At 45.0% G+C, this 23,077-nt stretch overlaps 2 protein-coding genes across 2 annotated transcripts in view; both read left to right on the top strand.

Moving 5' to 3' along the window:
* The window catches only part of ANKRD24 (ankyrin repeat domain 24), a 52,948-nt gene extending 41,835 nt beyond the window's left edge, over nt 1–11,113 (top strand). Inside the window, exons 18-20 of the mRNA XM_058163405.1 lie at nt 401–568; nt 3,292–3,357; nt 8,954–11,113. Of these exons, the coding sequence (XP_058019388.1) occupies nt 401–568; nt 3,292–3,357; nt 8,954–9,031 (312 nt within the window). The 3' untranslated portion in view covers nt 9,032–11,113. The remainder of the gene's footprint in view (nt 1–400; nt 569–3,291; nt 3,358–8,953) is intronic.
* Nucleotides 11,114–19,645: 8,532 nt separating this feature from the next.
* The window catches only part of LOC131188395 (cathepsin J-like), a 41,750-nt gene continuing 38,318 nt past the window's right edge, over nt 19,646–23,077 (top strand). Inside the window, exon 1 of the mRNA XM_058163644.1 lies at nt 19,646–19,836. The gene's annotated coding sequence lies outside the window, so the exon portion shown is untranslated. The remainder of the gene's footprint in view (nt 19,837–23,077) is intronic.

Below are 23,077 nucleotides of genomic sequence, written 5' to 3'. Positions count from 1 at the left end.
ACTGGTGCGCTCCCAAAAAAAGGCAATTAGTAGACCGGTGCCTCTATTTTTAAAGAAGGTGGACTGGTGCCTCCCAAAAAAAGGCAATTGGTAGACCAGTGCCTCTATTTTTTAAAGAAGGTAGACTGGTGCGCTCCCAAGATTTTTATACTTTATTATTTTTATTATTTATTATTATTGGCCATGCCCATTCAGTCACCTGACCACCAAGCCACACCCACTGGGTCACCTGACCACCAAGCCACGCCCACCAATTAAGTCACGCCCACAGAACTGGTAGGGAAAATTTTTAGATTTCACTCCTGGTATGGCCCTATGGAAAATAAGCAGATGTATGGCTTACAGGGTGTGAAAAATAATGGTTGTCCTGGTGTCACTATTTCCCTTCCTTCCTTGGCAGATCACCGAGCTCTCCAAAGAGGTCTTCAAACTGAAAGAAGCTCTGAAGGATCTTTCCGAGTTATCTAGTGGTGCTTCCCCTAGAGGGATCTTCTTGTCAAAGGCAGAGAGCGAGCTGGACGCAGCTACCTTCCAGAGGAGAATCAAAGATCTGGAGCAGCAATTGATTGTGAGTATCTTACAAAGGAAGGAAAGGAGAATTAAGGAAGAGACTCAAAGAGATGTTTTGGGACGGTCCTTCAAGCTCAATCATCTGGTCCCTTTCATTTGAGATGGGTTAGGTGTTCCTCGGAAAATGAACCAAGAGTAATGTATTGGTAAGAGCACATCTGGAATAGCACTTAAGACTTATATACCACTTCACAGCAAATATATACCACTTTAGTGACCTTGGAAGGATGGAAGGCTGAGTCAACCTTGAAGTGGTTAGGATCGAACTGCTGGCAGCGAGCAGAGTAAGCCTTTCAATACTGCATTCTAAGCATGGCACCATCACGGCACTTAGATCCAGTTTTGGTTACCAGACTATAAAAAGATGTTGAGACTCTAGAAAGAGTGCAGAGAAGAGCAACCAAGATGATTAGGGACTGGAGGCTAAAACATATGAAGAACGGTTGCAGGAACTGGGCATGGCTAGTCTAGTGAAGAGAAGGACCAGGGAGACAGGATAGCATCTTCCAATATTTGGGGAGCTGCCACAGAGAGGAAGAGAGTGAAGCTATTCTCCAAAGCACCTGAGGGCAGGACAAGAAGCAATGGGTGGAAACTAATCAAGGAGAGATGCAACTTAGAACTAAGGAGAAAATTTCCTGACAGTGAGGACAATTAATCTTGCTTCCAGATGTTGTGAATGCTCCAGGAGTGAAGGTTTTTAAGAAGAGATTAGACAACCCATTTCTCTGAAATGGTACAATGCAGGGGTGTCAAACTCGCGATCCATGGGCCATGCTGGCCACCCCCACCCCCGGTTTAGCGAAGGGAGAAAAAGTTGCAATGCGTCACGTGATGTGTCATTGTGAGTTTGACACCCCTGGTATAAGGTCTCCTGCGTGAGCAGGGGGTGAGACTAGAAGACCTCCAAGATCCCTTCCAACTCTGCTATTCTGTTAAAATCCCACCTCTAGATGAGATGGAGATGACCTGTGTGCCATTGGCACATATCGGAACCAAGTAACCAACCAATCAAAAGCTCTTGAGCAGCAATTGATTGTGAGTATCTTACAAAGGAAGGAAAGGAGAATTAAGGAAGAGACTCAAAGAGATGTTTTGGGACGGTCCTTCAAGCTCAATCATCTGGTCCCTTTCATTTGAGATGGGTTAGGTGTTCCTCGGAAAATGAACAAAGAGTAATGTATTGGTAAGAGCACATCTGGAATAGCACTTAAGACTTATATACCACTTCACAGCAAATATATACCACTTTAGTGACCTTGGAAGGATGGAAGGCTGAGTCAACCTTGAAGTGGTTAGGATCGAACTGCTGGCAGCGAGCAGAGTAAGCCTTTCAATACTGCATTCTAAGCATGGCACCATCACGGCACTTAGATCCAGTTTTGGTCGACACGATGTAAAAAAGATGTTGAGACTCTAGAAAGAGTGCAGAGAAGAGCAACCAAGATGATTAGGGGACTGGAGGCTAAAACATATGAAGAACGGTTGCAGGAACTGGGCGTGTCTAGTTTAATGAAAAGAAGGACTAGGGGAGACATGATTGCAATGTTCCAATATCTCAGGGGTTGCCACAAAGAAGAGGGAGTCAAACTATTCTCCAAACACCTGAGGGCAGGACAAGAAGCAATGGGTGGAAACTAATCAAGGAGAGATGCAACTTAGAACTAAGGAGAAATTTCCTGACAGTGAGAACAATTAATCTTGCTTCCAGATGTTGTGAATGCTCCAGGAGTGAAGGTTTTTAAGAAGAGATTAGACAACCCATTTCTCTGAAATGGTACAATGCAGGGGTGTCAAACTCGCGATCCATGGGCCATGCTGGCCACCCCCACCCCCGGTTTAGCGAAGGGAGAAAAAGTTGCAATGCGTCACGTGACGTGTCATTGTGAGTTTGACACCCCTGGTATAAAGTCTCCTGCGTGAGCAGGGGGGTGAGACTAGAAGACCTCCAAGGTCCCTTCCAACTCTGCTATTCTGTTAAAATCCCACCTCTAGATGAGATGGAGATGACCTGTGTGCCATTGGCACATATCGGAACCAAGTAACCAACCAATCAAAAGCTCTTGACTATGACTAATACCTTGCTCGGAAAAAAAAGGAAGACGTTTGCATGAGATGGAACCTATTAGAAGAGATGGGATCCGTCACATGAGATGGGACCAACTCTTGGAGCTGTGGTGGCCTCTGAATAAACCTAATGTCCTGTAAGAAATTTTAAAATTAATCTTAATAGGATCGAGAATAGCTAATTGGGAGTATTATTCAGCTAATAACTGAATAAACTGACCTGGAAAATTCAGAGCGAGGGCTGTAAACTGTAAACTCTGGTGGCTCAGCAGACTAAGTCTATCTGTTATTAACACAGCTGCTTGCAATTACTGCAAGTTCAAGTCCCACCAGGCCCAAGGTTGACTCAGCCTTCCATCCTTTATAAAGTAGGTAAAATGAGGACCCAGATTGTTGGGGGCAATAAAAGTTGACTTTGTATATAATATACAAATGGATGAAGACTATTGCTTAACACAGTGCAAGCCGCCCTGAGTCTTCGGAGAAGGGCGGGATATAAATGCAAATAAAAAAAAAAAAACTCAGGCAAAAGGGGGAAAAGTTTGGAGATGTTTGGGATCGCAGTGAACTCCACCTTAAATTGTCTTAGCTGAGCCATTCCGGTTGCCTTATTTTATTTTAAACCCATTTCTCTTAATTCTCCTTTTGTACTAGGAATCCGAGCGACGCCATAACAATATCATCTCTTTATACAGAGGGCACCTTCTCTATGCTATCCAGGTGAGTTGCCCAGGTCTTCTTCGTTCCTGACAGTGAGTTAGAAATATTTTTTATTGGGGGTGGGGGGAGGAGGAGAAGAATTTGGAATATGTTTGGCAGGGACCCAAAGTTGAGAGGAGGAGGAGGAAGCTAGAAGACTGGACTGCCGTTTGAGTGGGGGGGATGCAGCTCGTGGCAGGGACCCAGTTGGTGGGTCTGAATGTGAAAGAGCACACAGGAGGTTGCCTGAACCTCTAGAATAGAATGAGCTGAAAGGGACCTTGGAGGTCTTCTAGTCCAGCCCCCTGCTCAAGCAGAACCTATGGCATTTCAGATAAAGTGACTGTCTAGACCAGGGGTCTCCAACCTTGGCAACTTTAAGCCTGGAGGACTTCAACTTCCAAAATTGAAGTCCACCAGGCTTAAAGTTGCCAAGGTTGGAGACCCCTGGTCTAGACCAGGGGTGTCAAACTCAAAGCCTGTGGGTCCTTAGATCTGGCTCGCGGGGCCACCCTGGAAACAGTGAAAGACCGGCCCGCAGTGCCTCTGCCAGAGAAAACGGAGCTCAGGAGGCCTTCATACATCCCTCCCGAGCTCCATTTTCGCTGGCAGAGGATTTGTTGTGCCTCGCCCTCCCTCCTCTCCTCAGCCGGGCCCCTCCTGTCGCCTCCCAGGCCTGCTATCAGATTCAGAGTCTGATAATGAAGAGGACCGGCCTGGCACGCCTCCAGCCCCCAGCCTTGGCCCCATGCCCGGACAGAATGCCAGGAATGAACAAACAAGCCTCACTCCTACAGCGTGTGAGCAGGGAGCCAGCCACGTGCTAGAATTGCCGGCAGCAGATCCAGAGGAAGGGAATTCACAGTGGACGGATCCCCGCTTCTGGAGATCTGAGAGGTGACGTCAGCAGAAGGAAGGGAGGGGCAGGCCTGGATAAGTGCTGAGTCATGGAGCCACACCCCACAGCCTATATAAAGGATCAGCTTGAGTCAAGCAACTTTGAGTCAAGCAAAGCCTCCTTTCGTTTGCTGTAGTCACAACTTGGATTCCTGCCTGCCCTGAGAAATCTGAAAGGAATTTGGCAAAGCTGCAGAGGCTTCGTGGCCATGCTTGATACGGACTTCCTAGATCCGGTCGTCGGAGGGGGAGTGGGACACGACAGGGTTGCAGAAAGCCATCAGAGCCGAAAACGGAGCTTGGGAGCCCATTTACACTGGCAGAGCACTCGGGCCACCACAGGCACCCCCCGACATGAGTGACATCAAGCTGGCCACGCCCCCCAGCCCTCCCAAGGTCAAACACAACCCTGATGCGGCCCTCAATGAAATCAAGTTTGACACCCCCGGTTTAGACTCTTCTTAAAAATACCCGAGGGATGTGGTGGCTCAGGGGCTAGGACGTTGAGCTTGTCGATCGAAAGGTCGGCAGCTCAGCGGTTCGAATCCCTAGTGTCGGCTGGCGGCCCCCAGGAGGCCTGTAGGAGGAGCTCCTACAGAGAAGGCCCTTCCCCTGGGGGCCGCAAGCAATGTCGGCTGGCGGCCCCCAGGGGAAGGGCCTTCTCTGTAGGAGCTCCTACCCTTTGGAAAGAACTTCCCCCTGGTTTGCGCCAATTACCCGACCTTCGGACTTTTCGCTGTGAGCTGAAAACGCATTTGTTTATTCAAGCGGGACTGGCTTAAATTTTTAATTCTAAACTTTTAATTCTAAACAATTTTAATCGGGGTTATTATTTATAAATTTTAAGGGTTTTTAAATTTGATTGTTTTAATTTCGGCCATTTATGGATTATGTTTGTTTTAAGTTTTTGTTTTTAATTGTACATTGTGTTGTTTTTATACTTTGGCTGTACACCACCCTGAGTCCTTTGGGAGAAGGGCGGTATAAAAATCTAAATAAATAAATAAATAAATAGTGCTGCCGTGTAACGGCTTTGAAACGGAGATGAGCACCGCCCCCTAGAGTCGGCAACGACTAGCACGTATGTGCGAGGGGAACCTTTACCTTTAAAAATACCTAGTGATGGAGCATCCACAACTTCTGGTGGCAAGCTGTTCCACTGGTTAATTGTCCTCCCTGTTAGGAAGTTTCTCCTCAATTCCAGGTTGCTTCTCTCTTTGATTAGTTTCCAACCATTGTTTCTTGTCCTGCCCTCTATTTGGGGGGTCTGTGTGTGTTTGCGTGGCTGTGTGTGTTTGCGCTCCATGGCATAGGGCTGGGTTACTTACGGGACCGTCTGCTGCCACCGATTGCCTCCCACCGACCCGTACGCTCTCACAGGGAAGGACTCCTCAGGGTGCCGTCGGCCAGGCAGTGCCGACTACCCAGGAAGGGCCTTTTCTGTGGGGCTCCCACCTCTGGAACGAGCTTCCCCAGGACTTCGCCAACTTCCTGACCGCTTAAGACACATCTATTTATTTGCGCAGGACTGGACTAGAATTTTAAATTTTGAATTTGGTTTTAATGGGGTTTTATTATTTTTATTGCTATTTTTAAATATTCGGCCTTATTTAATAAGTCTTTTAATCGATGTTTTATTCTGTATTTATATGTATGTTTTTTATCAGGCTGTACACCGCCCTGAGTCCCTTGGGAGATAGGGCGGTATAAAAATGCGAATAAATAAATAAATAAAATAAATAAATTTGTGCGCCCACACCGCCCCCATGCTTGTTCTAAAGCTGCTCTTGGCTTTGGAGCTGAATAGCTGCCCATCCCTAATAACTAACGTGTCCAAGTGAGCTTAAAAGTCCTGTTCAAGCAATGAAACTTTGCATCGGGAACGAGTTATCTTTCGTGCTAGAGCACACAGATAGTCCTTAAGTTTCAAACACATTCGAGCCCAAAATTGACGTGGCTAAGTGAGAAGGGGCTTCTGTGGCTCAGACTGGTAAGACAGTCTGTTATTAACACAGCTGCTTGCAATTACTGCAGGTTCAAGTCCCACCAGGCCCAAGGTTGACTCAGCCTTCCATCCTTTATAAGGTAGGTAAAATGAGGACCCAGATTGTTGGGGGCAATAAAAGTTGACTTTGTATATAATATACAAATGGATGAAGACTATTGCTTGACACAGTGTAAGCCGCCCTGAGTCTTCGGAGAAGGGCGGGATATAAATGCAAATAAAAAAAAAAAAGTTTGTTAAGTGAGTTTTGCCCCATTTTGCAATTTTTTTCTCGCCACGTTTCTTAAGTGAATCACTGCAGTTAAGTTAGTAGCACGGCATTTAAACGAATCTGGCTTCCCCGTTGACTTTGCTCGTCAGAAGGTCGCAAAAGCGGATCATGTGACTCTGGGACGCTGCAACCGTCATAAATGTGAGTCAATTGTCAACTACCCGAGCGTAAATCACATGACCACGGGGATGCTGCCACGGTCATAAGAGTGAAAATTGGCCGTAAGTCACTTTTTTCAGTGCCGTCGTTAACTTCAAACGGCCACTAAAAGAACGATTGTAAATCGAGGACTATCTGTATGGCAGTATTTCAATTTATTTTGACTCTTTCATAGAGCCAATTTAGGAATAAACCATGCAGGCCGATGTCCAACTGGTCAGCATCAGAGCCTCTGAAAAAGATCATGCATTCCAGGCTCAATTCCCCACCGAGTTCTGAAGTCTTTCCTGGAACCAAATTCTTATCTTTCCAGCCAGAGTTAAAGTATGGAAAGGAATAAATAAATAAATCCTTTAGAACCACATTTCTCAACCTTGGCAATTTTAAAAGATATGCGGACTTCAACTGCCAGAATTCCCCAGCCCACAAAACAGCAATCACAAAAACGGGACCCGTAACAGGCCTGCCTCTTCTGCCAGACCTGATGGGATGGGTGAATATAACTGGAGAGGAAGTATCTGAGATCATCCAGCCCATCACGTAGTGTTGTGTCTTGTCCGCTCTCACCGCAGCAGGGGTCTGCTTATCTGCTCCCGAACACGGAGGAATGTATGCCTCCCGGCCCCAGTCCTGGCTCCATGCCCAGACAAGCTGCAGAGGAGGGGGCACCTCCCGGTCCCAGACCTGGCTCCATGCCCAGGCAAACGGAGCAGCTAGACCCCTCCCCATCCTCCACAGCATGTGAGCCTGAGGAAAGTTTATTTCCAACAGCTGCTGATTGGAGTGACCCTCGCATCAGAAGACTGGATAGGCGGAGGCAACAGAAGGAAGGGAGGGGCAGGCCTGGATAAGTGCTGAGTCATGGAGCCACACCCACAGCCTATATAAAGGATCAGCTTGAGTCAAGCAACTTTGAGTCAAGCAAAGCCTCCTTCGTTTGCTGTAGTCACAACTTGGATTCCTGCCTGCCCTGAGAAATCTGAAAGGAATTTGGCAAAGCTGCAGAGGCTTCGTGGCCATGCTTGATACGGACTTCCTAGATCCGGTCGTCGGAGGAGTGGGACACGACACGTAGGTCCTCATAGGTCATAACCAGCGCCAGGAATTGAATCCAGAAGCCGACTGGCCGTCAATGAAACTCACAGAGCAGAGGTCGTGAGAGTTTCTTTGGTGCCCCCTTTAGCTTGTTTTCTTGGAGACGTTTCATGGCCCAACTAGGTAACGTTATCAGTGCTAGATGGGAGTAGGGTTTATGGAGAGGAAGTGGAGGAGGACGACTGTGGTGCTCTTGGTGGTTTTCTTGCAGACGTTTGATGACCCAACTGGGTAACGTTATCAGTGCTAGATGGGAGTGGGGTTTATGGAGAGGACTATGGGGTCCTTGGGGCTCTCTGAGCAGACGTTTCATGACCCAACTAGGTAACATCATCAGTGCTACTGTGACTAGCACTGATAATGTTACCTAGTTGGGTCTGCAAGCTCAGAGGGCACCAAGAACTCCTCACATCAACCCTGAGCTACAAACATTCTCCTTTATCAGAGATCATAACCGCTGATCTTGTAGGGATTCCCTCAAGCACAATCTCCTTGTCGTGTCCCACTCCTCCTCTGACGGCCGGGTCTGGGAAGTCTGTATCAAGCGTGGCCACGAAGCCTCTGCAGCTTTGCCAAAGTCCTGTCAGAGTTCTCAGGGCAGGCAGGAATCCAAGGTGTGACTTCAGCAACCAAATTAGACTTTGCCTGACTCAAGGAATGCCAGAAAGCAGATCCTTTATATAGGCCATGGGGTGCGGCTCCATGACTCAGCACTTATCCAGGCCTGCCCCTCCCTTCCTTTTGCTGACGTCACCTCTCCATTCTCCGGAAGCGGGGATCTGTCCACCCTTCGTCTGCCTGCCCAGCTGCCGGCAATTCTAGCTCGTGACTGGCTTCATGCTCATCATGCTCACACGCTGTGGGGGAGAGGTTTATTTGCTCAGTCTGTCCGGGCATGGTGCCAGGACTGGGGGCTGGAGGCATGCCAGGCCATTCGTCTTCATTATCAGTCTCTGGCTGAGATAGCAGGAGATGGGAGGGGCCCGGCTGCGGAGAGGGGGGCGGGCGAGGCACAACATTCCTTGAATAGTAAGATCTATTCTAACAAGATCTATTGTTGGACTTCCGTCTTGTAAGAACAAAGGCAAAAATCCTCCTACCAGCCAAAACGCTTGGTTAAATGCTGAGGAACATCTCCAGATGTTCATGATCTCATCTTCCCCCCCTCCCACCTTTTCTGTTCCTCTCAGGGCCACATGGATGAAGACGTCCAAAGAATCCTCTTCCAGATTTTGAAGATGCAAAGTCTCCAGGAACAAGGCAGATGAGACAAGCCGACGGGTCGCAGACTCGAACCCGGGGTGGGGTGGGCAGGCTGGGACATTTCCTTGGGGAGGAAGGACATCAAGGTCACACCAACTATCCAGTCCAACGGTGAGCCAGGAAGGGAGTAGAGCAGCTGGAACCCAAAGGCCTTTGAATTGCTTCACGGCAGGCAGGAAATCCTTGGCGCCTTCACTTTGTCATGTCCAGGGCGGCCAAAGCTCTCCCGGTTGGATTTCTGCCTGCGATCACAATATTAAAGGCGACAGGGTCATTGCAAGGGGGTAGAGTAGAAAGAGAGATGAAAAATCTAGACTGGGACAAGGGCGTGATCCCTAGTGGTCAGCTGTTTATTTCCACGGCATCTAATGGCAAAATAATAATAATAATAAAATAATTGGGTCCCTATACTTCCTTACTGGGGAATCTCAGGCCAGTCGGTCTCTCTGATGACAGACTACCTGCAGGGTTGTTGTTCTGGTAAAGTTCTGGGGGAAAATATGTAGCTTTGAGTTCAGTACCAGGGTGTCGGTGTGTGTGTGTGTTAAATGGTTGAGTTGAGGGTCGAATCCGCATAATCGAAAGCCAGATTTCTTTTTAACCTGTTTTGTTAACACGTGCGGAAAAGGAGTAGGGCTGCCATCTTGACTTTTTTGCCCGCCCTGCTTGCGCGGAGAAGCAGTGGGATGGAAATGTAGTAATTTTTTTTTTTAACACAGAGAAAGGACAAAGTTAGTTACAGGTAGTCCTCGACTTATAACCATTTAATGACCAGAGTTACAACAGCAGTGAAAAAAAATGATTTATGACCGTTTTTCACACTTATGACCGTTGCAGCCTCCCCATCGCACAATCAAAATTCAAACGCTTGGCCACTGACTCGCATTAATGTCACGCGTTCCCCTTTTGCGACCTTCGGTGGGGAATCCAGATTCGCTTAACGACCACGTGATTCACCTGTTGAGAACGGTCGTAAAATGAGGCAAAAGTTCACCTAACAACTGTCTCGCTTAAGAACAGAAATGTTTGGCTCCATTGTGGTCGTAAGTTGAGGACTATCTGTATGGGAAGTCTGTTGTCCTGTAACTGCGGAAATTTTACAGCGTGTGAAAAACAACCCTGCAAAGATGTTACGTTAGGCAAATGAGTTTAAATTCTTAACATTTAATCACTGTTAATTGTCTTTTAAATTTGACGTGATTGGGATGAAATGCCCGAAGCTGGGAAAACTCTGAGTAGCCGGGAAAGAAAATGCAATTTTTAGTCTTCCATAATTTTAGCATGCATTTGAGAATGAATCTCAGTGGCTTAACTTCTGGATAATGTTGCAAGTAAGATTTCCAGTGAAATGATTCAACTCCTTAGCCTTTCCCCGTGACTTCCAAGGAATTGTAGTAATTTGTGCTAAAAAGTAAAAGGAGAATTTCTTCCTGCACTGAGCAGAGTTGGATATTGTCTGGGGTTCCTTTCATTCTACCTGTAGGTCTGGTTTTCACAAAAATCAAGACGGCAGCCACAATACAGATAGTCCTCGATTTACGACAGTTCATTTAGTGACCAATGTCACACTAAATGCTCAGTTACAATTTAAAAAATGGACACGGCAGTTTTTCACGTTTACAACCATTGCAGCATCCCCATGGTCAAGTGTACAAAATTTGGGCGCAGGGCAACTGGCTCATATTTATGACGGTCGCAGTGTCCTGTGATCCCCTTTTGTGACCTTCTGACAAGCAAAGTCAACGGGGGAACCAGCTTCACTTAACAACCGTGTTCCTCACTTAACAATGGCAGTGATTCACTTAGCAACTACGGTAAGGAGGGACGTGACGTGGGGCAAATTAATCCACTTAACAAACATCTCGCTTAGCAACGGAAATGTTGGCCTTCATTTTGGTCGTAAGTAGGGGACTGCCTGTATTGTGATAGGAGCTCTGCTTTGGTTTAAAATGTGCCTCAAGATGTGCCGTCTTTTGTGTGTGTGTGGGGGGGGGGCTCACCCCTTGTGGACACCCGATTCTGTGGCCAACTGACTTGGTTCCTTGAATCTAAGCAGGCGTCAAATTAACATTCTTCCAGATGCAGTTTTTATTTATTTATTTATTTATTTATTATTTTAATTTATATACCGCCCTTCTCCCGAAGGACTCAGGGCGGTTTACAGCTTAGTAAAAACAAAATCACAAAAATTAAAAAACATTTTTAAGAAACTAATTTAATTAGGCCAAGAAAGACTAAAACTCTATTAAAACCCCTATTAAAACTAAATTAAGCCAGCCCTGCGCGGTGAAACAAAAATGTCTTTAGCTCGCGTCGAAAGGTCCGGAGGTCGGGGAGTTTTTTTTTTAAAGGTGCGTTTTAAAATCTGGAATCCGTGCACAAGGAAGCAAAAATTGTAGGGCAAGGATGGGAAGCCCTTCAATTTAGGATGGGCAAGGTTTGACTGTAGGGAGGAGCGAACTTAGTGGCGCCAATGGTCAAATTCCGTGGACCACTTTTGGAAGTTTTAAGGAAAAGGTCCAGTTTAGCTGAATCGTTTCAAAAAGAGTGAAAGTCTTGCTACGTGAGTCATTTGTTTGAACTTTGGCAGGCAGCTGGGATTTCTCTGCCAGGACTGATAAGAGCCGTGAATCCACTGGCTGAAGGCCAGCTCGTGGGTCTCAAGTGGGGAAGGAGACAGAACAGTTTCTGTGGCTTCTGAGCCCCAAATTCTCATTTCTCCTTCCTTTCTTTGGCTTCTGAGCTCCAGCTAATTTGCTGCCACAGCCTGATTTCCATTGGGTGGATGAAAGTACCCAGCAGGATGGGTGGATGAGCCCTGCAGCATCCCTGCAGTTGGCCATAAGAGTGAATTACTGCAGCTGTCGTATCTTTGAAACCAAGTTGCAAGTAGCTTTTGGGTACTTATTTGTAACTTCAAATGTTGTAGATAGAAGACTACCTCCATTCAGAATACAGAATAATGAGAGTTGGAAGGGACCTTTGAGGCCATCTAGTTCGACCCCATGCTCAAGAAAGAGTCTCTATACCATTCCGGATAAATAACTGTCCAATCTCTTTTTGAAAACCTCCAGTGATGGACTTGTCATTGTTTTGCCTTGAAGACGTTTCGCTTCTCATTCAAGGAAGCTTCTTCGGTTCTAACGGAATGGCGGCGAACAGGATTTATATTCCTTGCAGTCCTTCCATTCTCCGTCATTCAGTCGGAACTGAAAAAGCTTCTGGGATGAGAAGCGAAACCGTCTTCAAGGAAAAACAAAGGAAGTCCAAGCACTTTTGACACCACCACGACCTGGATAACTGAGAATCTTCAAAGACCTCCATTGGAAGCAAAACGCTCAGCCTATTCCAAATATTAAGGTGTCGGTTTTTGCATTTAAGCCTGTGTGTGTTGTCTGAAGGGCCAACCTGGGTCAGAGTAGCCTACAGAGACTGCATTTGAATAGCAGCTGGGGAGCGAGGGCATTTCTGAAGTGCACTCGGAGACTTCAGCTAGTCCAGAATGCAGTTGCGCGGGTGATTGAGGGAGCCACACGTTGCTCCCGGGTAACACCACTCCTGCGCAGTCTGCACTGGCTGCCTGTGATCTTCCAGGTGCGCTTCAAGGTTTTGGTTACCACCTTCAAAGCGCTCCATGGCTTAGGGCCCGGGTACTTACGGGACCGCCTGCTGTTACCACATGCCTCCCACCGACCCGTACGCTCACACGGAGAGGGTCTTCTCAGGGTGCCGTCCGCCAGGCAGTGTCGGCTGGCGGCCCCCAGGGGAAGGGCCTTCTCTGTGGGAGCACCTACTTTCTGGAACGAACTTCCCCCCAGTTTACGCCAATTACCTGACCTTCGGACCTTTCGCCGGGAACTGAAAACTTATTTATTCATTCAAGCGGGACTGGCCTGATTTTTTAATTGCTAAATTTTTAAATTCTTAAATTTTAATTGTATTTTACTGGGTATTTTATATGGTCAATTTGGACGGTTTTAATTTCGGCCTTTATGGAATAAGTTTTTTAATTGTTATCTTAGTGTGTATATAAAGTTTTAATGCAGGCTGTACACCGCCCTGAGTCCTTCGGGAGAAGGGCGGCATAAAAGTTTAATTAAATAAAATAAATAAATAAATAAATTTCTGGAGGGGCAGTCAGGAGTTTTAAGGGGGAAACTGGGCTTTCTTAAGCATCTTTAAGGCACAATGGAATTTTTAGCTCGAGCAATTCTGGGTGGGCACAGACGGAATGTTGGCAGTCTACCATTTTCCCATCCTGACATTAAAAAAATTGGAAATACTGGACAGGCGGGGGCATCATAAGATAAGGCAACCGGGGAACAAGGCTTGGTTAATAATTTCCTTGCATGGTTTGGCAGAGGATCTGTACAAAAATTCACTGTGTAGCTGCCTTTCTTTTCACAACTCACAGCAATAAAACATCTGCCTTCGCTCTGTTTATTTAACTCTTTTTTTCCAAAATCTTGAGTTCTGGCAGGTTGATGGTTTTGTTTCTGCCAGTTCTGCAGGTGACTGTTGTGCCTCGCTCGCCCCCCCGCCCCCCCGCCGCAGCCGGGCCCCTCTCATCTCCTGCTATCTCAGCCAGAGACTGATAGTACAGAAGAATGTCCGGGCATGGTGCCAGGGCTGGGGGCTGGAGGCATGCCAGGACATTCTTCTGCACTATCAGTCTCTGGCTGAGATAGCAGGAGATGAGAGCAAACAAACCTCCCTCCGATAGCATGTGCGCCTGAAGCCAGCCACGAGCTGGGATTACCGGCAGCTGGGGACGAAACGATGCAATGGATAGATCCACGCTTCCGGAGAATGGAGAGGCGACGTCAGCAAAAGGAAGGGAGGGGCAGGCCTGGATAAGTGCTGAGTCACGGAACCACACCCCATGGCCTATATAAAGGATCTGCTTTCTGGCATTCTTTGAGTCAGGCAAAGTCTAATTTGGATTGCTGAAGTCACATCCTGGTCTCCTGCCTGCCCTGAGAACTCTGACAGGACTTTGGCAAAGCTGCAGAGGCTTCGCAGCCACGCTTGATACGGACTTCCCCGACCCGGCCGTCAGAGGAGGAGTGGGACACGACAGTGACAAACGCTTGAATTGATCCCCATTACTGGGGAAAAAGGAGGTCCCAGCTAGAGGGATAGAATCAAGATCACATGAAGTGTTTAATACCACTTTACAGTGGTGGGGATTCAGGCAGTTCGCACCACTTCGGGAGAACCGGCTGTTAACTTTCTGAGCAGTTTGGCAAACTGGTTGTTGGAAGAAATCATTAGGGCAGAGAACCGGTCGTTAAATTATTTGAATCCCACCACTGCCACTTTATAATGCCTAGGTAAGATCACACTTCAAATGCTGCGCCGGTTTTGATTACCATGATATAAAAAAGATGTTGAGACTCTGAAAGAATGCAGAGAAGAGCAACGAAGAGGATCAAGGGGCTGGAGGCTAAAACTTATAAAGAACGGTTGCTAGAATTGGATATGTCTAGTTCAGGAGTCTCCAACCTTGGTCCCTTTAAGACTTGTGGACTTCCACTCCCAGAGTCCCAAAGCTGGCTGAGGGACTCTGGGAGTGGAAGTCCACAAGTCTTAAAGGGACCAAGGTTGGAGACCCCTGGTCTAGTTTAATGGAGGAGTAAGGGTGACATAATAAAAGTGATTCAATATTTGAGGGGCTGCCCCAAAGAAGAGGGGATCAGCCTATTCTCCAAAGGACCAGAAGGCAGGACAAGATACAATGGATGGAAACTAACCAAGGAGATAGCTAACCTAGAAATAAGAGAAATTTCCTGACAGATCAATTCACCCGTGGAACTGCTTGCCTCCGTAAGTTGCAGGTACTCCAACACTGGAGGTCTTTAAGAAGAGTTTGGACAGCCATGTGTCTGGAATGGGGTAGGATTTACTGTTGTTGATGCTGTTAGCTCATGCATCCCACCGACCCGTACGCTCGCACAGAGAGGGCCTTCTCAGGGTGCCGTCCGCCAGACAATGTCGGCTGGCGGCCCCCAGGGGAAGATCCTTCTCTGTGGGGGCTCCTACTCTTTGGAATGAACTTCCCCCTGGTTTACGTCAAATACCTGACCTTCGGACCTTGAAAACATATCTGTTTGTTCGCGCGGGGCTTTCTTAAATTGTCTAGATTTTAAATTTTAAATTTCATTTAGTTTTAATTTGGGGTCTTTTAGATTTTTAACTATTTTAATTTCGGCCACATTGTATAATAAGTTTTTTAATTTACATTTAACTGTACGTTGTTTCTTTTTTACCTTGGCTGTACACCGCCCTGAGTCCTTCGGGAGAAGGGCGGTTTATAAATCTAATAAAATAAATAAATAAAATAAAATAAATAAATAAATAAATTTCCTGCCTGAGCGAGGGGGTTGGGCTAGAAGACCTCCAAGGTTCCTTCTTAACTTTGTTGTGTTATTCTGCTAAATTCCCGTGGGGAGACTAGGACCGAAAGACACAATAACCTGCATTTTTGTCTGCTTAAAAGCCACAGTACAGACTGCCTCAAACAGCAGGAAGGTTCAAGAAAACATTCATTAAAATCCACTTCCCTGGGGCAGAGGACAATTAGCATCCAAATCAAATCATTTCCTTGTGACTTTCTCACTCCTTCCCGCCAGCTTAGTTTCTCCAAGATCCTTTTGAAGGCACGATTAAGCCACAATACATTCCACGCAGGTTGCCGTTCTTGTCCTGTTCTGACTGCCCGATTTGAAAAGGGGTTATTATATTGCTGGCAAACACTTGGAAGATGTACGACTAAATGACTGGGAGGGGAGGGGCCCCCCTCAAAGATCTTCCATAGGAGAAAAGCTTAAAATATTTGGGATCCTTTATCTTGGAGGGGTAACGCCCGAGAGGAAAATTACAGAATAACAGAGTTGGAAGGGACCTTGAAGGTCTTCTAGTCCATACCCATAATTCAAGCAGGAAACCCTAAATGATTCTGTTGGAAGAAATATCCATCTGGGTTCAGTTCCAAGTGGGGACAAAGACACTGGAAACATGGAGGCTGCTTGGAAAGATGGTTTAATGGTGGCCAGGATCACATGGCTTGAAATCCTCAACAGAAAAGGGAAGAAATCCTGTGCGCTCCCTGGCTTTATGCTTTCTCTGAGCTTTGAACTTTCTGGGGCACAGGAAGAGTATCCTGATTGGTTGTCAGACTCCCAGGGGGTGGGGGGTCTTAGCTAGCCTTGCTGGCTGATGTAATCTTCCCAGGTGTCATGTGGTGAGTTTCAGTTGCTAGATGGGTCCTATTGTGTTGCAGATGATGGTCCCATTGACAAAGGTGGGGAGAATGAGTTTCTACCTCTGACCCATTGACAAAGGTGGGGGGAGTCAGGAAGCTGCTTTGTCTTTAAAACATGTTTCTCCATTTCTCATCCAGGGAAATATATTCTGCCTTTTTAAATATTTTCTAAAATGTTTCATTCTTCTAGGAGGGGGGTGGGTGCTAACTTCCTACAATTCCAGACAAATGGCTGTCCAATCTCTTCTTAAAAACTTCCATAGTCCATTATATTCCAGTGATGGAATAAAGAGAGCCCTCCACCTACGACAATTGAGGCCAAAATTTCTGTGGCTAAACGAGAGTTCGTAGAACTTTGCTCCATTTTATGACCTTTCTCGCCACGGTTTGTTAAGTGAATCGTTGCCGTTTTTAACTGAATCTGGCATCCCCATTGACTTTGCTCGTCAGGAGGTTGCAAAAAGGGATCACGCAACAATGGGACACTGCAACCGTCACAAATATGACTCAGTTGTCAATCGTCTCAATTCTGATCGTGGGGCCGTGGGGATGCTTGCAACGGTCTGTAGGAATTTAGCACCCACCCCCCTCCTAGAAGAATGAAATATTCTAGGAAATATTTTAAAAAGCAGAATATTATACCTTCCTGGATGAGAAATGGAGAAACATATTTTAAAGACAAAGGAGCTCCCTGCAACTTCCTGACTCCCCCCCACCTTTGTCAATGGGCCATTAAAAGCCTCAGCTAAGCTCACTCATTCTCCCCACCTTTGTCAATGGGCAATTAAGGCTTCAACCAAGCTCACTCAATCCCCCCATGATTTGCAACACAATACAACTGAAACTCACCACATGGCAAGGCTCAAGCAAGCTTGAGAGACAGCCAGCAAGGCTAGCTAAGACCCCCACCCCCTGGGAGTCTGACAACCAATCAGGATACTCTTCCTGTGCCCCAGAAAGGTCAAAGCTCAGAAAAATCATAAAACCAGGGAGCACACAGGATCTCAGCCCCTTTTCTGTTCAGGATCTCAAGCCATGTGATCCTGGCCACCATTAAACCATCTTTCCAAGCAGCCTCCATGTTTCCAGTGTCTTTGTCCCCACTTGGAACTGAACCCAGATGGACATTTCTTCCAACAGGTCGGACATGCGAAAAATGGTCATAACTGAGATCATGAGGGCTCCGTCAGCGGAGAGTTCCAAGGAACCTCATAGGAACAGCAGATTTGGGGATCTTTATTGCTATACCTACTGTCTGCAGATGACCAGGAACCAAATGGTTTCGTATGATTCAGATTATTGAATAAAAAAGACTTTCCAGTCTTCCTCGGATGGGCACAAAACAGGAGAATGTTGTTTTGCTTCAACGGGCTGTCATTATCTACACCAGCGGTCCCTAATTTTTCCGGCATTGCGGACCAGTGGGAGGGGGTGAGACGGGATGGTGCCACACAAGTGGTGTGTGAGAACACACAAGCATATATAGCTCCATTTGTGTGAGTGGCACTTGTACAAAGGGAGCTGCATGCACACACCGCCACTTCCGCAGCCTAGTTCCAAACAAGCCACAGCCCAGTACCAAGACCAGTATCTTGGTCCACATGCAGGATTATGCACTTAATTTGGAAAAATCAGGGATATCTGACATCAGTGGTTCCCTGATAACACCTGCCTCCTGATTCTTTAATTTTGCAATAACAGCAGCTGTTATCGAAGAATTGGGATGTTCTTTGGAACCGGGAACTAAATTGGCCTGAGTTTTTCAAACAGGCTTCTGTGAAGCTTGATCGATCTCGACAGGTGTGAACACTGGGCCCTATCTAACAAAATGGACATTACCTTACAGATGACCCCCACCCTGTTAAAGACCTCGGAGTTTTCATATCCAATGACCTAAGTGCCAAAGCCCACTGCAACTACATCGCAAAAAAGGCTCTAAGAGTTATAAACCTAATTTTACGCAGCTTCTTTTCCAAAAACTCTACACTACTAACCAGAGCATACAAAACATTTGCTAGACCAATTCTTGAATACAGCTCGCCTGTCTGGAACCCATACCACATCTCAGACATTAATACAATTGAACGCGTCCAGAAATATTTTACAAGAAGAGTTCTCCGCTCCTCTGAAAACAACAAAATACCTTATACCACCAGGCTTGAAATCCTGCAATTAGAAAATTTAGAACTCCGCCGCCTTCGACAGGACCTGTGTTTAACACACAGAATCATCTATTGCAATGTCCTTCCTGCTAAAGACTACTTCAGCTTCAATCGCAACAATACAAGAGCAAACAATTGATTCAAACTTAATGTTAACTGCTTCAATCTTGATTGCAGAAAATATGACTTCTGCAACAGAGTTGTTAACGCTTGGAACACGCTACCTGACTCTGTGGTCTCTTCCCAAAATCCCAAAATCTTTAAGCAAAAACTGTCTACCATTGACCTCACCCCATTCCTAAGAGGACCATAAGGGGCGTGCATAAGAGCACAAAAGTGCCTACCGTTCCTGTCCTATTGTTCCCTTTCATTATATCAGATTAATACTTTGCTTATAGATATACATATTTTAGCCTATATTTTATATTTTATATATACTTTAGCATATATACATGTTCATATGATATGTTATTGTTTTTATGTCAATGTTTGCATATATGGTTGTGACAAAATGAAATAAAAAAAATGAAATTCAACTGTGAAAAAAGTAAGTTTTTTACACTCAGGCAAGAAAAATCAATTATACAGACAAGGAATTACAGGCTCAATAGTAGTACCTGTGAGAGGGATCTTGGACTCCTATGGGACAAACACTTAAATATGAGCCAGCCGTGTGCAGCAGCTGGCAAAAAAGCCAACACAGTTCTAGGCTGCATAAACAGAGGGAGAGAATCAAGTTCATATGAAGTGTTAATACCACTTTATAACGCCTTGGTAAGGCCCCACTTCGAATCCTGCATCTGGTTTTGGTCACAATATAAAAAAGATGTTGAGACTCTAGAAAGAGTGCACAGAAGAGCAACAAAGATGATTAGGGCAACCTGGAATTAAGGAGGAATTTCCTGACAAGTGAGAAAAATTAATCAGTGGAACAACTTTCCTTCAGCAGCTGTGGGTGCTCCAACACTGGAGATTTTAAAGAAGAGATTAGACAGTCATTTGTCTGGAATGGAATAGGGTCACCTGCTTGTGCAGGGGGCTGGAATAGAGGACCTCCAAGGTCCCTCCCAATTCTGTCTATTTTGAACACAATGGATCCCTCCCTCTTTGCACTCACCCATCCTATTAATTCCCGTCTCAGTGTTGACTTCCTATTTGACTTACTCTATTCTTCCCATGCGCGCCTGTACAAACCCAACTTCCTGCTTAACCCTCCCATGCCAACCCACATGGCCTGAACCAGCCATTTTTTCTAAGGAGCATCTGAAGGAGTCGAGAGAGCGCCAGCTGCATCAATGGTGCGGCTGGGGAACTTTGCAAACCAAGAGAGCTTGAAATCTGAAACTTTCTTCTAATTCGTTTCACAACGTTAAGAGTGAACATGGTGAGTGTCCCTTTCCCTACTTTACTGCCTAAGACGTTTTTCCCCATTTCGGTCCGTTTATCACTTCATCCTACATGAAGCAAAGACTGACAGAATGTTTTTTTTAAAAGAGCCGCAGAATCCTGGAAAAATGTGTCTCCTTCGGCACAGTGGACCCTTAATTGTGTAAATGTATCGGCAGATCCTCAAAAATTGTGCTTAATCATGAGAACAGCATCCTGTTTAGGAGAAAGTCCCACTGGGCTGTTTTGGGAATTAATAAAGATATTTAGGATAGCTGCTGCGAGGCCGTCGTGCATGTGGGCTCTAATTGCTTTGAAATTTTTTTTATTTTTTACACACAAACAACAACATACAATGTAACTTTTCTGAATAAAGTATCAGCCAGGTACATGATTACCTCCAGTTCAATTTTTTCCAACCCCTCTTATATGCTTTTATCAATATACTGTATTTTATTTCCCCTTTTTTTAAATTTCCCTATTTGCATTGCTCTTAAAAATTCAGATCCCTCACATTCAGGACATAAACTGTTTCAACTCCTACCCTCAAAACGATGCTATAGAGCACTGCACACCAGAACAACTAGACACAAGAACAGTTTTTCTCCGAAGGCCATCACTCTGCTAAACAAATAATTCCCTCAACACTGTCAGACTATTTACTGAATCTGCACTACTATTAATCTTCTCATCGTTCCCATCACCAATCTCTTTCCACTTATGACTGTATGATTGTAACTTTGTTGCTGGCAATCCTTATGATTTATATTGATATATTGACCATCAACTGTGTTGTAAATGTTGTACCTTGATGAAGGCATCTTTTATGTACACTGAGAGCATCTGCACCAAGACAAATTCCTTGTGTGTCCAATCACACTTGGCCAATAAAAATTCTATTCCGTTCTATTCTAATCTAACCCTCCATCCCCAATTTTAATCTTTAATCGAATCTGTCCCTTTTTCCCCATTTAGGTTAAAACCCTATATTCCCATTTACTTTCTTTCTTTCCAATCTTCATCTCATCAGCATCATTTTTACATTTTAATTCATTTTTACATTTCAAGGAACATTTTCAAATTGTTATTCATAATCTTATAAAGAAAGTAAAAAAAAGCAGGCATTTCCATTCCCATCTCATTAATATTTCAACCTTAATTTATTTCAATTCCCTTTTTTCCCCCTTAAAATTCCTTGCTTTCTTTGCTTGTCCTATATTTCTATCCATTCTCCCTTTTTCCTCTTCCACCATTTTTTGTTTCTCTCTATTGGTCCCTATGTGGTCCTTTGACTTTGTATTTTTTTCCCTTCCCTTTTTTCTTCCCTTATTCCTTCCTTCCCACCTTATTGATATATTGATCACCTTATTGATATATTGATCATCAATTGTGTTGTAAATGTTGTACCTTGATGAACGTATCTTTTCTTTTATGTACACTGAGAGCCTATGCACCAAGACAAATTCCTTGTGTGTCCAATCACACTTGGCCAATAAAAAAAAAAATTCTATTCTATTCTATTCTATTTTTCCCCCTTCTTGTTTTCAGTATTTTTTCATTTACTTTCGTCAGCTTCTTTGTGCTATTTCCCTTTTTATTTTCCCCCTTTCCAACGATTCTTTCGCCTCTCCCCTTAAAACTGTTTAAAAATTACGCAATCATTTAACGGTTCACCATCAATATTTTTTTCTTCCTCTTCCAAGGCCCTTTCTTGCTTCATGGATTCTTTGTCTGCTGTCAGTTACCAGAGCAGCTCTTGCTTCTTCTGGATCCTGTTCTCCATACGGTCTTGTGATTATTTCTTTTATTTCTTGCTTAAAAGTCATATGCATTTTTCTCATCATTTCAATTATTCTCTGTGCCATTTTTTAAAGTTATAGTTCTTATAACTTTGTACGTTGTATGTAAATGTTGTATGTACACAAATGTTGTATGTACACTTTTATGTACACTGAGAGCATATGCACCAAGACAAATTCCTTGTGTGTCCAATCACACTTGGCCAATAAAATTCTATTCTATTCTATTCTATTATTCTTATTAAGGTGGCTTGCGAAAGCAGCGTAAGAATCAAGGTACGGATACAGGCCCCAAACCCTGGGGAAAACTTTGGTCAAGCAAAGGAAATGCCTTGTCAGCTATATTAAGGAACCTGCTTTCTCAGCCTGATGTATGGCCATATACTACCCCTAAATGTGCTGAGCTCAGATAGCCATATTCCATTTTCTAGCAGTAGCTACATCCTGTTATCGTTATGAACATGTTTGTATTACCTCCCCCATGGCTAGTATCAGTTCCCCAATATTCAAAACTGCTCTTGAAACGGCCCTAAGCAGAGATTATTACATCGATGGAGTGGCAGGAATCGTAGCAAAAGTAACAACACAATGTGAAGTACATTTAGGCCAAAAAAACAAAATGCACCAGTACCGTATATGTGGTACCTTGCTCAATAGTAGTACCTGTGAGAGGGATCTTGGAGTCCTAGTGGATAACCATTTAGATATGAGCCAGCAGTGTGCAGCAGCTGTTAAAAAAGCCAACACAGTTCTGGGCTGCATAAACAGAGGGATAGAATCAAGATCACGTGAAGTGTTAGTGCCACTTTATAATGCCTTGGTAAGGCCACACTTGGAATATTGCATCCAGTTTTGGTCGCCACGATGTAAAAAAGATGTTGAGACTCTAGAAAGAGTGCAGAGAAGAGCAACAAAGATGATTAGGGGACTGGAGGCTAAAACATATGAAGAACGGTTGCAGGAACTGGCTATGTCTAGTCTAACAAAAAGAAGGACTAAGGAGACATGATAGCTGTGTTCCAATATCTTAGGGCTGCCACAAAGAAGAGAGTCAGGCTGTTCACCAAAGCACCTGAGGGTAGAACAAGAAGCAATGGGTGGAAACTGGTCAAAGAAAGAAGCAACTTAGAACTAAGGAGAAATTTCCTGACAGTTAGAACAATTAATAAGTGGAACGACTTGCCTTCAGAAGTTGTGAATGCTCCAACACTGGAAATTTTTAAGAAAATGTTGGATAACCATCTGACTGAGATGGTGTAGGGTTTCCTGCCTGGGCAGGGGGTTGGACTAGAAGGCCTCCAAGGTCCCTTCCAACTCTGATGTTATGTTATATGTTATGTTAAGTATGTGCAAAAGTAAATCGTAGACAAGGTCCTGTGATACCTCCAGGAGTTATCCCCCAATCCTATTTCCCTATGGATTCCATTATGATAGATTTCA

The sequence above is a fragment of the Ahaetulla prasina genome, chromosome 1, assembly GCF_028640845.1.
Source record: "Ahaetulla prasina isolate Xishuangbanna chromosome 1, ASM2864084v1, whole genome shotgun sequence".
NCBI classification, from domain to species: Eukaryota; Metazoa; Chordata; class Lepidosauria; order Squamata; family Colubridae; genus Ahaetulla; species Ahaetulla prasina.
The sequence above is the reverse complement of the archived record's forward strand: the minus strand, read 5'-3'. Positions and strand labels throughout refer to the sequence as shown.